A 15,561-nucleotide genomic window follows, 5' to 3' on the forward strand; every position below is an offset into this window, starting at 1 on the left:
CAGCGTCATGCTGAGGACTTTGCGGAGGCGGGAGAGGGCTTTTGTTCCTGGGAACTGGCTGTTTGTTGCAGCCTTTTTCCTCTCCCTCTGCCACGGGGCATAAATGAGGCGCCTTTTGCCCGCTTGCCCTTATGGGGCCGAAAGGACTGCGCCTGATAATACGGCGTCTTCTTAGGTTGAGAAGCTACCTGGGGTAAAAATGTGGATTTTCCAGCAGTAGCCGTGGCTACCAGGTCTGATAGACCTACCCCAAATAACTCCTCCCCCTTATAAGGCAATACTTCCATGTGCCTTTTAGAATCCGCATCACCTGACCACTGCGGCGTCCATAAACCTCTTCTAGCAGAAATGGACAGCGCGCTAACTCTTGATGCCAGTCGGCAAATATCCCTCTGTGCATCACGCATATATAGAAATGCATCCTTCAAATGCTCTATAGTCAGTAATATACTGTCCCTAGCTAGGGTATCAATATTTTCAGTCAGGGAATCCGACCACGCCAGGCCCGCACTGCACATCCAGGCTGAGGCGATTGCTGGTCGCAGTATAACACCCGTGTGAGAGTATATACATTTTAGGATATTCTCCAGTTTTCTATCGGCAGGTTCCTTTAGGGCGGCCGTATCAGGAGAGGGTAGTGCTACCTGTTTTGACAAACGTGTGAGCGCTTTATCCACCCTAGGGGGTGTTTCCCAACGTGCCCTATCCTCTGGCGGGAAAGGGTACGATGCCAATAACCTTTTAGGAATTATCAGTTTTTTATCGGGGGAAACCCACGCCTCATCACACACTTCATTTAATTCCTCGGATACAGGAAAAACTACAGGCAGTTTTTTCTCACCAAACATAATACCCTTTTTAGTGGTACTTGTATTATCAGAGATATGCAATACATTTTTCATTGCTTCAATCATGTAACGTGTGGCCCTAGTGGAAGTCACGTTTGTCTCATCATCGTCGACACTGGAGTCAGTATCCGTGTCTGTGTCTGCCATTTGAGGTAACGGGCGTTTTAAAGCCCCTGATGGCGTTTGAGACCCTTGGACAGGCACAAGCTGAGTAGCCGGCTGTCTCATGTCGTCAACGGTCTGTCGTAACGAGCTGACACTGTCACGCAATTCCTTCCATAAGCTCATCCACTCAGGTGTCGACTCCCCAGGGGGTGACAACTGTATAATAGGCAATTGCTCCGCCTCCATCTCATTTTCCTCCTCAAACATGTCGACACAATCGTACCGACACACCGCACACACACAGGGAATGCTCTGATAGACGACAGGACCCCACTAGCCCTTTGGGGAGACAGAGGGAGAGTATGCCAGCACACACCAGAGCGCTATATATAAACAGGAATACCACTATAAAATGTGCTTTTCCTTTATAGCTGCTGTTAGTATCAAAACTGCGCCAAATTAGTGCCCCCCCCCTCTCTTTTTTACCCTTTTCTGTAGTGCAGGACTGCAGGGGAGAGTCAGGGAGACGTCCTTCCAGCGGAGCTGTGATGGAAAATGGCGCCTGTGTGCTGAGGAGATAGGCTCCGCCCCCTTCTCGGCGGCCTTTTCTCCCGCTTTTTTGTAAGTTCTGGCAGGGGTTAAAATACATCCATATAGCCCTGGGGGTTATATGTGGTGTATTTATGCCAGCCAAGGTGTTTTACATTGCTGCTCAGGGCGCCCCCCCCTAGCGCCCTGCACCCTCAGTGACCGGAGTGTGAAGTGTGCCTGAGTAACAATGGCGCACAGCTGCAGTGCTGTGCGCTACCTTGTTGAAGACCGATGTCTTCTGCCGCCGATTTTTCCGGACCTCTTCTTGCTTCTGGCTCTGTAAGGGGGCCGGCGGCGCGGCTCTGGGACCGAGCTCCGAGGCTGGGCCTGTGTTCGGTCCCTCTGGAGCTAATGGTGTCCAGTAGCCTAAGAAGCCCAATCCACTCTGCACTTCAGGTGAGTTCGCTTCTTCTCCCCTTAAGTCCCTCGATGCAGTGAGCCTGTTGCCAGCAGGTCTCACTGAAAATAAAAAACCTAAAACTAAAGCTTTCACTAAGAAGCTCAGGAGAGCCCCTAGTGTGCACCCTTCTCGGCCGGGCACAAAAATCTAACTGAGGCTTGGAGGAGGGTCATAGGGGGAGGAGCCAGTGCACACCAGGTAGTCCTAAAGCTTTTACTTTTGTGCCCAGTCTCCTGCGGAGCCGCTAATCCCCATGGTCCTTACGGAGTTCCCAGCATCCACTAGGACGTCAGAGAAATTTTGAGTTTATTGGCTATATTCTGGGTAGAAACATGTATTTCTGAATGTATTATTTCACAGCCACAGATTACAGAGTCCACAAAACTAGAAGACTGGCACAAAGAAGATAGGAGTACAGACAACACGGGAAATACCTTTTCATTTGGGTATGTCTCTGTTGGATGAAGTTGGCACCAGGATGAACATCTGGTCCGCTCTGTACCAATTTTCGCATAAAATGGATATTTGCTTTGTTCACCTGCACAAAACATGACAGGTAGATTAGATTTACAGATAAAGAATGGAACTAAAGCCCCCCAAAAAAAAAAAAAAAAAATAAGATTTTACGTACCGGTAAATCTATTTCTCGTAGTCCGTAGAGGATGCTGGGGACTCCGTAAGGACCATGGGGAGAGACGGGCTCCGCAGGAGACATGGGCACTTTAAGAAAGAATTTAGTTCCTGGTGTGCACTGGCTCCTCCCTCTATGCCCCTCCTCCAGACATCAGTTAGAGAACTGTGCCCAGAGGAGATGGACAGTACGAGGAAAGGATTTTTGTTAATCCAAGGGCAAGATTCATACCAGCCACACCAATCACACCGTATAACTTGTGATAACAATCCAGTAAACAGTATGACAATAACATAGCATCAGTTCACGCCCGATGCAACAATAACGTAACCCTTATTGAAGCAATAACTATATACAAGTATTGCAGAAGAAGTCCGCACTTGGGACTGGCGCCCAGCATCCTCTACGGACTACGAGAAATAGATTTACCGGTAAGTAAAATCTTATTTTCTCTAACGTCCTAGAGGATGCTGGTGACTCCGTAAGGACCATGGGGATTATACCAAAGCTCCCAAACGGGCGGGAGAGTGCGGATGACTCTGCAGCACCGATTGAGCAAACATGAGGTACTCCTCAGCCAGGGTATCAAACTTATAGAATTTTGCAAAGGTGTTTGTACCCGACCAAGTAGCAGCTCGACACAGCTGTAGTGCCGAGACCCCTCGGGCAGCCGCCCAAGAAGATCCCACTTTCCTAGTGGAATGGGCCTTGACCGATTTTGGTAACGGCAAACCAGCCGTAGAATGCGCTTGCTGAATCGTGTTACAGATCCAGCGAGCAAGAGTCTGCTTTGAAGCAGGGCCGCCAAGCTTGTTGGCTGCATACAGAACAAACAGTGCTTCTGTTTTTCGGACTCTAGCCGTCCTGGCTACATAAATTTTCAAAGCCCTGACCACATCAAGGGACTCTGAATCCTCTAAGTCCCGTGTAGCCACAGGCACCACAATAGGTTGGTTCATATGAAACGATGAAACCACTTTTGGCAGGAACTGAGGACGTGTCTGCAATTCCGCTCTATCCATATGGAAAACCAGATAGGGGCTTTTATGTGATAAAGCCGCTAATTCCGACACTCGCCTAGCCGAAGCCAGGGCTAATAACATGACCACTTTCCAAGTGAGATATTTCAACTCCACCGTTTTCAGTGGTTCAAACCAATGTGACTTTAGGAAGTCCAAGACCAAGGCGCCACCGGAGGCACAAACGGAGGCTGAATATGCAGTACTCCCTTAACAAAAGTCTGAACTTCTGGGAGAGAAGCCAATTCTTTTTGAAAGAAAATGGAAATCTGGACCTTAATGGAGCCTAATTTAAGGCCCAAATCCACTCCAGTTTGTAGGAAGTGAAGGAAACTGCCCAGATGGAATTCTTCCGTAGGAGCATTCCTGGCCCCACACCAAGAAACATATTTTCGCCATATACGGTGATAATGTTTTGCTGTTACTTTCTTCCTAGCCTTTATCAGCGTAGGGATAACCTCAACCGGAATACCTTTTTCCGCTAGGATCCGGCGTTCAACCGCCATGCCGTCAAACGCAGCCGCGGTAAGTCTTGGAACAGACAGGGCCCCTGTTGCAACAGGTCCTGCCTTAGAGGAAGAGGCCACGGATCTTCCGTGAGCAATTTCCTGCAGATCTGGATACCAGGTCCGTCGTGGCCAATCTGGAACAACGAGGATTGTTCTCACTCCTTTTCTTCTTACTATTCTCAACACCTTGGGTATGAGAGGAAGAGGAGGAAATACTTAGACGGACCGGAACACCCACGGTGTCACAAGGTCGTCTACCGCTACTGCCTGAGGGTCTCTGGACCTGGCGCAATACCTCTGTAGCTTTTTGTTGAGGCGGGACGCCATCATGTCTATCTGTGGCAGTTCCCACCGACTCACAATCTGTGCGAAGACTTCTGGATGAAGTACCCCACTCTCCCGGGTGTAGGTCGTGTCTGCTGAGGAAGTCTGCTTCCCAGTTGTCCACTCCCGGAATGAACACTGCTGACAGTGCGCTTACATGATTCTCCGCCCAGCGAAGAATCCTGGTAGCTTCCGCCATTGCCGCTCTGCTCCTTGTGCCGCCTTGGCGGTTTACATGAGCCACTGCGGTGATGTTGTCTGACTGGATCAGAACTGTTTGGTCGCGAAGTAAGGCCTCCGCTTGACGTAGGGCGTTGTATATGGCCCTTAGTTCCAGGATGTTGATGTGCAGACAAGTCTCTTGACTTGACCAAAGACCCTGGAAATTTCTTCCCTGTGTGACTGCTCCCTAACCTCGGAGGCTTGCGTCCGTGGTCACCAGGATCCAATCCTGAATGCCGAATCTGCGGCCCTCGAGAAGGTGAGCACTCTGCAGCCACCACAGGAGCGACACCCTGGCCCTGGGGGACAGGGTGATCAACCGATGCATCTGTAGATGTGATCCGGACCACTTGTCCAACAGATCCCATTGGAAAGTCCTCGCATGGAACCTGCCAAAGGGAATGGCCTCGTATGAGGCCACCATCTTTCCCAGGACTCGAGTGCAATGATGCACGGACACCTGACACCAGAGTCATGTTACTGGGCTTTTTCTATTGGAAGATAAACCCTTTTCTGGGTCGTGTCCAGAATCACGCCAAAGAAAGGCAGACGAGTCGTAGGAACCAGCTGCGACTTTGGGATATTGAGAATCCAGCCGTGTTGCTGTAACACCTTCAGTGACAGTGAGACGCTGTTCAGCAACTGCTCTCTTGATCTCGCTTTTATGAGGAGATCGTCCAAGTACGGGATAATTGTGACACCCTGCTTGCGCAGGAGCACCATCATTTCCGCCATTACCTTGGTGAAAATCCTCGGAGCCGTTGAGAGACCAAACGGCAATGTCTGAAATTGGTAATGACAGTCCTGTACCGCAAATCTTAGGTACGCCTGATGAGGTGGATAAATGGGGACATGAAGGTACGCATCCTTTATGTCCAGTGACACCATAAAATCCCCCCCTTCCAGGCTGGCGATGACCGCTCTTAGCGATTCCATCTTGAACTTGAACCTCTTCAAGTATAGGTTCAGAGATTTAAAATTCAATATGGGTCTGACCGAACCGTCCGGTTTCGGAACCACAAACATGGTCGAATAATAACCCCTTCCCTGTTGAAGGAGGGGAACCTCGACCACCACCTGCTGAAGATACAATTTTTGTATTGCATTTAACACTATCTCCCTCTCTAGGGGGGAAGACGATAGGGCCGATTTGAAAAACCGGCGAGGAGGCACCTCTTCGAATTCCAGCTTGTAACCCTGAGACACAATTTCTATTGTCCAGGGATCCACCTGGGAGTGAACCCACATGTGGCTGAAATTCCGAAGACGCGCCCCCGCTGGCCCCGACTCCGCCAGTGGAGCCCCAGTGTCATGCGGTGGATTTTGCAGAGGCCGGGGAGGACTTCTGTTCCTGGGAACTAGCTGTATTGTGCAGCTTCTTTCCTCTGCCCCTCCCTCTGGCAAGAAAGGGCGCACCTCGGACTTTCTTGTTTCTTTGTGAACGAAAGAACTGCATTTGACAATGCGGTGCTCTCTTAGGCTGTGAGGGAACATAAGGCAAAAAATTTGACTTTCCAGCCGTAGCTGTGGAGACCAGGCCCCAGAGACCTTCACCGAACAATTCCTCACCCCTGTAAGGTAAAACCTCCATATGTCGTTTTGAGTCGGCATCACCTGTCCATTGCCGAGTCCACAGGACCCTTCTGGCAGAAATCGACATAGCGTTTATTCTAGAACCCAGCAGACTAATGTCTCTTTGAGCATCTCTCATATAAAGGACAGCGTCTTTAATATGCCCCAGGGTCATAAAACAGTATCCCTATCTAAGGTATCAAACTCCTCTGATAAGGTATCAGTCCATGCCGCTACTGCACTACAGTCCCAGGCCGACGCAATTGCCGGTCTGAGCAAGGTACCTGAATGTGTATAAATGGACTTCAGGGTACCCTCCTGTTTGCCATCAGCAGCATCCTTGAGGGTAGCCGTATCCTGGGACGGCAGGGCTACCTTTTTGGATAAGCGTGTTAAAGCTTTGTCCACCCTAGGGGAGGATTCCCATCGTAACCTGTCCGTTGGCGGGAAAGGATACGCCATAAGAATCCGTTAGGAAATCTGCAGTTTTTTATCTGGAGATTCCCAAGCTTTTTCACATAACTCATTCAGTTCGTGTGAGGGGGGAAAAGTTACCTCAGGTTTCTTTCCCTTATACCAGTGGTTCCCAAACTGTGTGCCGTGGCTCCCTGGGGTGCCTCAGGACACTTGCAGGGGTGCCTCGGGTTGGTGGTCCAGGACCAATTAAAATGATTTATGGTTAATGTAATAGGCAAAGCCAGTGCTGGGGGCTGCCAATCATAACATGTGTGGACAAACAGAGGCAAATCCTGTCCCTCACCACACAATTGACCCTAAGGGTGACATATAAGCACAATTTACTTAATTTAATATTTCTTTCTTATTTCTCAATAAGAAACCTTTGGCCTAGGGGTGCCGTGAAAACAATTCTGATGCTCTAGGGCGCCGTGCTTGTAAAAAGTTTGGGAACCACTGCCTTATACATATAAACCCTTGTGTCAGGGACAGGGGTTTCCTCTGTGATGTGCAAAACCTTCTTAATTGCTATAATCATATATCGGAGTGATTCAGCCAACTTTGGCTGTAACTTTGCATCATCGTAATCGACACTGGAGTCAGAATCCATGTCGGTATCTGTGTCAACAATTTGGGATAGTGGGCGCTTATGAGACCCCGACGGTCCCTGCGACATAGGATCAGGCACGGGTTGAGACCCTGCCTGTCCCAATGCATCAGCCTTGTCTAATCTTTTATGCAAGGAATTTACATTATCATTTAAAATCTTCCACATATCCATCCAATCAGGTGTCGGCGCCGTCGGCGGAGACACCACATTCATTTGCTCCCGCTCCTCTCCCACATAGCCTTCCACATCAGACATGTCGACACAAGCGTACCGACACACCACACAGACAGGGAATGTCCTTTCTGAAGACAGTTCCCCCACGAAGCCCTTTGGAGAGACAGAGAGAGAGTATGCCAGCACACACCCCAGCGCTATATAACCCAGGAATAACACAGTAACTTAATGTTAACCCAGTAGCTGCTGTTTATATACTTTTTTGCGCCTAATTACGTGCCCCCCCTCTCTTTTCAACCCTCTTCTACTGTGTATCAGCAGGGGAGAGCCTGGGGAGCTTCCTCTCAGCGTGCTGTGGAGAAAAAATGGCGCTGGTGAGTGCTGAGGGAGAAGCCCCGCCCCCTCGGTGGCGGGCTTCTGTCCCGCTTAAATTTTATTTCTTTGGCGGGGGCTCCTACATATATACAGTGCCCTGCTGTATATATGTGTTCATTTGCCAGAATGAGGTCCCAAATGCTGCCCAGGGCGCCCCCCCGCCCTGCACCCTAACAGTGACCGGAGTATATGTAGGTGTGTGGAGCAATGGCGCACAGCTGCAGTGCTGTGCGTTACCTCCAGTGAAGATCACGAAGTCTTCTGCCGCCTGTTAAGTCTTCTTGCTTCTCATACTCACCCGGCTTCAGTCTTCTGGCTCTGCGAGGGGGGCGGCGGCGCGGCTCTGGGACGGACGGCGAGGTTGAGATCCTGCGTTCCGATCCCTCTGGAGCTAATGGTGTCCAGTAGCCTAAGAAGCAGGACCTAGCTTTAGAGAGTAGGGCTGCTTCTCTCCCCTCAGTCCCACGATGCAGGGAGTCTGCTGCCAGCAGAGCTCCCTGAAAATAAAAAACCTAACAAAAAACTTTCTATCAGCAAACTCAGGAGAGCTCACTGAAAAGCACCCAGCTCCTCTGGGCACTGAATCAAACTGAGGTCTGGAAAAGGGGCAGAGAGGGAGGAGCCAGTGCACACCAGGAACTAAATTCTTTCTTAAAGTGCCCATGTCTCCTGCGGAGCCCGTCTCTCCCCATGGTCCTTACGGAGTCTCCAGCATCCTCTAGGACGTTAGAGAAAACAAAAAAACAAACAAACACAAATTTCAAACTCCTGTCTAGTTGTTTAAAACAAACTAAAATACTTACAAATCAAATCCCACAGTACATGGTATATTATTTGTGGAGCAGAGTGTAAAGTCTCATTACACAATTAACTTCTAAAAAGCAATTGTACTGTAAGATTTTGAAGGTAGTCCCTCAAAGTTAATGGAAATAATGCCGTAAGTAAATGCTGCCCACAGGCAAAGCTGTAGCAAGGCATACTAGACAGGCACCCCCTGCACCAGGAACACGAGGTCATGACATAATGCTGGGGAAGCAGGAAGATTTGCACTGGTAAGCTGCAACAGGGTACTGTCAGGGAAGGGAACCGTCCACCCCCTTGGGCTTGTGCACTGTACCCATCACAAGCCCCTCAGTAAGCCTATGCGGATGTATAGTTTTATTTTCTGAAGTGGACATGCTGTTTCTGCAGAACTGAACTGCAATGAACTTCTGTATAGGAATAGTTAAAGAAACAGAATCTTATTGGATATTCACCTTTTCAGGAAAAGTCAGTATTTTAGCCACATGGACAGGAACAGCGACCTCATCAATACGGAGGTTTGGATCCGGAGAGATAACTGTGCGGCCAGAGAAGTCTACTCTCTTACCAGAAAGATTCCCTCTGAACCGACCTGTAACAGAAGAGATCTGTGACATAACCAGAGCAAGTGGGAGAGATTTATCAAAACTATGGAGAAGATGCCCAAAGCAACACAATCTGCTCCTAGCTAGCATTTATCCAGTGCATTCTACAGAATGCAAGGTAGCAACATCCGCACTCTTTTGTAGTTTTGCTACATCTCCCCCAAAGTCCTACTAATCACAATTAACACAATTTTGAATGTAACCCATAAGATTATAATTCCAAAAAACTATTCAGGCCTGACTTGAGACTTGCACATGATCCAGAGTCAGAGGCGTAACTAGGGTTTTCGGAGCCCAGGGGCAAGATGGAAAATGGTGCCGCCCCCCCCCCCCCCCCCCGCAAAAAAAAAAACATCAAAAGAAGAATGTGCGCGCGTCGAAGGCGCGTGCAGTGAAAAAATGGGCGTGACCACACGCCAGAAGGGGTGTGGCCACACACCAGAAGCGGTGTGGCCACTGAAAATGTCCCACAGTGCCAGTTACATTGCCCCACAGTGCCAGATACATGCCCCACAGTGCCAGTTACATTGCCCCACAGTGCCAGATACAATGCCCCACAGTGCCAGATACAATGCCCCACAGTGCCAGATACAATGCCCCACAGTGCCAGATACACAAGACTCTCCTCTCCTGTCCCCCCCGTCAGTCACTCACCGCTGCGGCCGGCGCTATCACTCTGCTATGTGAGGGGAGGAGAGCGCAGCGCCTCTCCTGCCCCTCACCGCTCCAGGTCTCCGGCGGCGGCTGTGTGGCGCCGGTTCGCTAGCCAATCAGAGCTCGCGGACCGGCAGCCAATCAGGAGCCAGTCCGCAAGCTCTGATTTGCTAACGCCGCCGGAGACTGGACACACGCAGCTGTGCTGGCAGCATTGCTAGTGCTGGCAGCGGCGGTGAGGGGAGAGACGCTGCGCTCTCCTCCCCTCACATTTCGGCGTGACGGGGGCGAGTGGGGCATGATGCCCTGGCCGCCGCCGGCGCCCCCCCTCTCCTGGGCTTGCCAAAGCGCCCAGGGCACGTGCCCCACTCACCCTACCCTAGTTACGCCTCTGTCCAGAGTAGTGTCTAGCAAAAAAAATCCTAGCGCCTATACACCATAACAATAATTTTATGACCGTTACTAAAATGGAATATGCAAATATTCATAAAAACTGAAAAACAAAAAACAACCTGTTTTCATATATAAATATGATACAAATGACAACAATGGCTGACTGTCCAACATACTGTTTGTGTACTGTGACGCAAGAAGCCTATATTATGAAAAAATAAGAATTTACTTACCGATAATTCTATTTCTCGGAGTCCGTAGTGGATGCTGGGGTTCCTGAAAGGACCATGGGGAATAGCGGCTCCGCAGGAGACAGGGCACAAAAGTAAAGCTTTCCGATCAGGTGGTGTGCACTGGCTCCTCCCCCTATGACCCTCCTCCAAGCCAGTTAGGTACTGTGCCCGGACGAGCGTACACAATAAGGGAGGAATTTTGAATCCCGGGTAAGACTCATACCAGCCACACCAATCACACCGTACAACTTGTGATCTAAACCCAGTTAACAGTATGATAACAGCGGAGCCTCTGAAAAGATGGCTCACAACAATAATAACCCGATTTTTGTAACTATGTACAAGTATTGCAGATAATCCGCACTTGGGATGGGCGCCCAGCATCCACTACGGACTCCGAGAAATAGAATTATCGGTAAGTAAATTCTTATTTTCTCTATCGTCCTAGTGGATGCTGGGGTTCCTGAAAGGACCATGGGGATTATACCAAAGCTCCCAAACGGGCGGGAGAGTGCGGATGACTCTGCAGCACCGAATGAGAGAACTCCAGGTCCTCCTTAGCCAGGGTATCAAATTTGTAGAATTTAGCAAACGTGTTTGCCCCTGACCAAGTAGCTGCTCGGCAAAGTTGTAAAAACCGAGACCCCTCGGGCAGCCGCCCAAGATGAGCCCACCTTCCTTGTGGAATGGGCATTTACATATTTTGGCTGTGGCAGGCCTGCCACAGAATGTGCAAGCTGAATTGTATTACACATCCAACTAGCAATAGTCTGCTTAGAAGCAAGAGCACCCAGTTTGTTGGGTGCATACAGGATAACAGCAAGTCAGTTTTCCTGACTCCAGCCGTCCTGGAACATATTTTCAGGGCCCTGACAACATCTAGCAACTTGGAGTCCTCCAAGTCCCTAGTAGGTGCAAGGCACCACAATAAGCTGGTTCAGGTGAAACACTGACACCACCTTAGGGAGAGAACTGGGGACGAGTCCGCAGCTCTGCCCTGTCCGAATGGACAAACAGATATGGGCTTTTTTGAGAAAAAACCACCAATTTGACACTCGCCTGGTCCAGGCCAGGGCCAAGAGCATGGTCACTTTTCATGTGAGATGCTTCAAATCCACAGATTTGACTGGTTTTAAACCAATGTGATTTGAGGAATCCCAGAACTACGTTGAGATCCCACAGTGCCACTGGAGGCACAAAAGGGGGTTGTATATGCAATACTCCCTTGACAAACTTCTGGACTTCAGGAACTGAAGCCAATTCTTTCTGGAAGAAAATCGACAGGGCCGAAATTTGAACCTTAATGGACCCCAATTTGAGGCCCATAGACACTCCTGTTTGCAGGAAATGCAGGAAACGACCGAGTTTAAATTTCTTTGTGGGGCCTTCCTGGCCTCACACCACGCAACATATTTTCGCCACCTGTGGTGATAATGTTGTGCGGTCACCTCCTTTCTGGCTTTGACCAGGGTAGGAATGACCTCTTCCGGAATGCCTTTTTCCCTTAGGATCCGGCTTTCCACCGCCATGCCGACAAACGCAGCTGCGGTAAGTCTTGGAACAGACATGGTACTTGCTGAAGCAAGTCCCTTCTTAGCGGCAGAGGCCATAAGACCTCTGTAAGCATCTCTTGAAGTTCCGGGTACCAAGTCCTTCTTGGCCAATCCGGAGCCATGAGTATAGTTCTTACTCCTCTACGTCTTATAATTCTCAGCACCTTAGGTATGAGAAGCAGAGGAGGGAACACATACACCGACTGGTACACCCACGGTGTTACCAGAACGTCCACGGCTATTGCCTGAGGGTCTCTTGACCTGGCGCAATACCTGTCCCGTTTTTTGTTCAGACGGGACGCCATCATGTCCACCTTTGGTATTTCCCAACGGTTTACAATCATGTGGAAAAAACTTCCCGATGAAGTTTCCACTCTCCCGGGTGGAGGTCGTGCCTGCTGAGGAAGTCTGCTTCCCAGTTTCCATTCCCGGGATGAAACACTGCTGACAGTGCTATCACATGATTTTCCGCCCAGCGAAAAGTCCTTGCAGTTTTTGCCATTGCCCTCCTGCTTCTTGTGTCGCCCTGTCTGTTTACGTGGGCGACTGCCGTGATGTTTTTCCCACTGGATCAATACCGGCTGACCTTGAAGCAGAGGTCTTGCTAAGCTTAGAGCATTATAAATTTACCCTTAGCTCCAGTATATTTATGTGGAGAAAAGTCTCCAGACTTGATCACACTCCCTGGAAATTTTTCCCTTGTGTGACTGCTCCCCAGCCTCTCGGGCTGGGCTCCGTGGTCACCAGCATCCAATCCTGAATGCCGAATCTGCGGCCCTCTAGAAGATGAGCACTCTATAACCACCACAGGAGAGACACCCTTGTCCTTGGATATAGGGTTATCCGCTGATGCATCTGAAGATGCGATCCGGACCATTTGTCCAGCAGATCCCACTGAAAAGTTCTTGCGTGAAATCTGCCGAATGGAATTGCTTCGTAGGAAGCCACCATTTTTACCAGGACCCTTGTGCAATGATGCACTGTTTTTAGGAGGTTCCTGACTAGCTCGGATAACTCCCTGGCTTTCTCTTCCGGGAGAAACACCTTTTTCTGGACTGTGTCCAGAATCATCCCTAGGCACAGCAGACGTGTCGTCGGGATCAGCTGCGATTTTGGAATATTTAGAATCCACCCGTGCTGTTGTAGCAGTATCCGAGATAGTGCTACTCCGACCTCCAACTGTTCCCTGGACTATGCCCTTATCAGGAGATCGTCCAAGTAAGGGATAATTAAGACGCCTTTTCTTCGAAGAAGAATCATCATTTCGGCCATTACCTTGGTAAAGACCCGGGGTGCCGTGGACAATCCAAACGGCAGCGTCTGAAACTGATAGTGACAGTTCTGCACCACGAACCTGAGGTACCCTTAGTGAGAAGGGCAAATTTGGGACATAGAGGTAAGCATCCCTGATGTCCCGGGACACTATATAGTCCCCTTCTTCCTGGTTCGTTATCACTGCTCTGAGTGACTCCATCTTGATTTGAACCTTTGTAAGTGTTCAAAAAAAATTTTTTAGAATAAGTCTCACCTAGCCTTCTGGCTTCAGTACCACAATATAGTGTGGAATAATACCCCTTTTCTTGTAGTAGGAGGGGTAATTTAATTATCACCTGCTGGGAATACAGTTTGTGAATTTTTTCCCATACTGCCTCCTTGTCGGAGGGAGACCTTGGTAAAGCAGACTTCAGGAGCCTGCGAAGGGGAAACGTCTCGACATTCCAATCTGTACCCCTGGGATACTACTTGTAGGATCCAGGGGTCCTGTACGTTCTCAGCGCCATGCTGAGAACTTGTCAGAATCGGTGGAACGCTTCTGTTCCTGGGAATGGGCTGCCTGCTGCAGTCTTCTTCCCTTTCCTCTATCCCTGGGCAGATATGATCTTATAGGGACGAAAGGACTGAGGCTGAAAAGACGGTGTCTTTTTCTGCAGAGATGTGACTTAGGGTAAAAACGGCGGATTTTCCAGCAGTTGCCGTGGCCACCAGGTCCGATGGACCGACCCCAAATAACTCCTCTTCCTTTATACGGCAATACACCTTTGTGCCGTTTGGAATCTGCATCACCTGACCACTGTCGTGTCCATAACATCTTCTGGCAGATATGGACATCGCATTTACTCTTGATGCCAGAGTGCAAATATCCCTCTGTGCATCTCGCATATATAGAAATGCATCCTTTAAATGCTCTATAGTCAATAAAATACTGTCCCTGTCAAGGGTATCAATATTTTTAGTCAGGGAATCCGACCAAGCCACCCCAGCTCTGCCCATCCAGGCTGAGGCGATCGCTGGTCGCAGTATAACACCAGTATGTGTGTATATACTTTTTATGATATTTTCCAGCCTCCTGTCAGCTGGTTCTTGAGGACGGCCCTATCTATAGACGGTACCGCCACTTGTTTTGATAAGCGTGTGAGCGCCTTATCCACCCTAAGGGGTGTTTCCCAACGCGCCCTAACTTCTGGCGGGAAAGGGTATACCGCCCCTAATTTTCTATCGGGGGGAACCCACGCATCATCACACACTTTATTTAATTTATCTGATTCAGGAAAAACTACGGTAGTTTTTTCACATCCCACATAATACCCTCTTTTGTGGTACTTGTAGTATCAGAAATATGTAACACCTCCTTCATTGCCTTTAACGTGTGGCCCTAATAAGGAATACGTTTGTTTATTCACCGTCGACACTGGATTCAGTGTCCCTGTCTGTGTCTGTGTCGACCGACTAAAGTAAACGGGCGTTTTAAAACCCCTGACGGTGTTTTTGAGACGTCTGGACCGGTACTAATTGTTTGTCGGCCGTCTCATGTCGTCAACCGACCTTGCAGCGTGTTGACATTATCACGTAATTCCCTAAATAAGCCATCCATTCCGGTGTCGACTCCCTAGAGAGTGACATCACCATTACAGGCAATTGCTCCGCCTCCTCACCAACATCGTCCTCATACATGTCGACACACACGTACCGACACACAGCACACACACAGGGAATGCTCTGATAGAGGACAGGACCCACTAGCCCTTTGGAGAGACAGAGGGAGAGTTTGCCAGCACACACCAAAAACGCTATAATTATATAGGGACAACCTTATATAAGTGTTTTCCCTTATAGCATCTTTATTATATATTTCTAACGCCAAATTAGTGCCCCCCCTCTCTGTTTTAACCCTGTTTCTGTAGTGCAGTGCAGGGGAGAGCCTGGGAGCCTTCCCTCCAGCCTTTCTGTGAGGGAAAATGGCGCTGTGTGCTGAGGAGATAGGCCCCGCCCCTTTTTCGGCGGCCTCGTCTCCCGCTCTTAACGGATTCTGGCAGGGGTTAAATATCTCCATATAGCCTCCGGAGGCTATATGTGAGGTATTTTTAGCCAAAATAGGTATTCATTTGCCTCCCAGGGCGCCCCCCTCCCAGCGCCCTGCACCCTCAGTGACTGCCGTGTGAAGTGTGCTGAGAGGAAAATGGCGCACAGCTGCAGTGCTGTGCGCTA

At 49.4% G+C, this 15,561-nt stretch overlaps 1 protein-coding gene across 2 annotated transcripts in view; it reads right to left on the reverse strand.

Annotated features, from left to right (window-relative positions):
• POLR3A (RNA polymerase III subunit A) overlaps positions 1–15,561 on the reverse strand; it is a 229,662-nt gene that overhangs the window by 172,875 nt on the left and 41,226 nt on the right. For both annotated transcript variants that reach the window (XM_063958705.1, XM_063958706.1), the window contains exons 8-9: positions 9,093–9,229; positions 2,379–2,482 (exon numbers count right to left, since the gene is read on the reverse strand). In XM_063958705.1, coding sequence (XP_063814775.1) covers positions 2,379–2,482; positions 9,093–9,229 — 241 coding nt within the window. The remainder of the gene's footprint in view (positions 1–2,378; positions 2,483–9,092; positions 9,230–15,561) is intronic.

The sequence above is a fragment of the Pseudophryne corroboree genome, chromosome 3 (genome assembly GCF_028390025.1).
Source record: "Pseudophryne corroboree isolate aPseCor3 chromosome 3, aPseCor3.hap2, whole genome shotgun sequence".
Lineage (NCBI taxonomy): Eukaryota > Metazoa > Chordata > Amphibia > Anura > Myobatrachidae > Pseudophryne > Pseudophryne corroboree.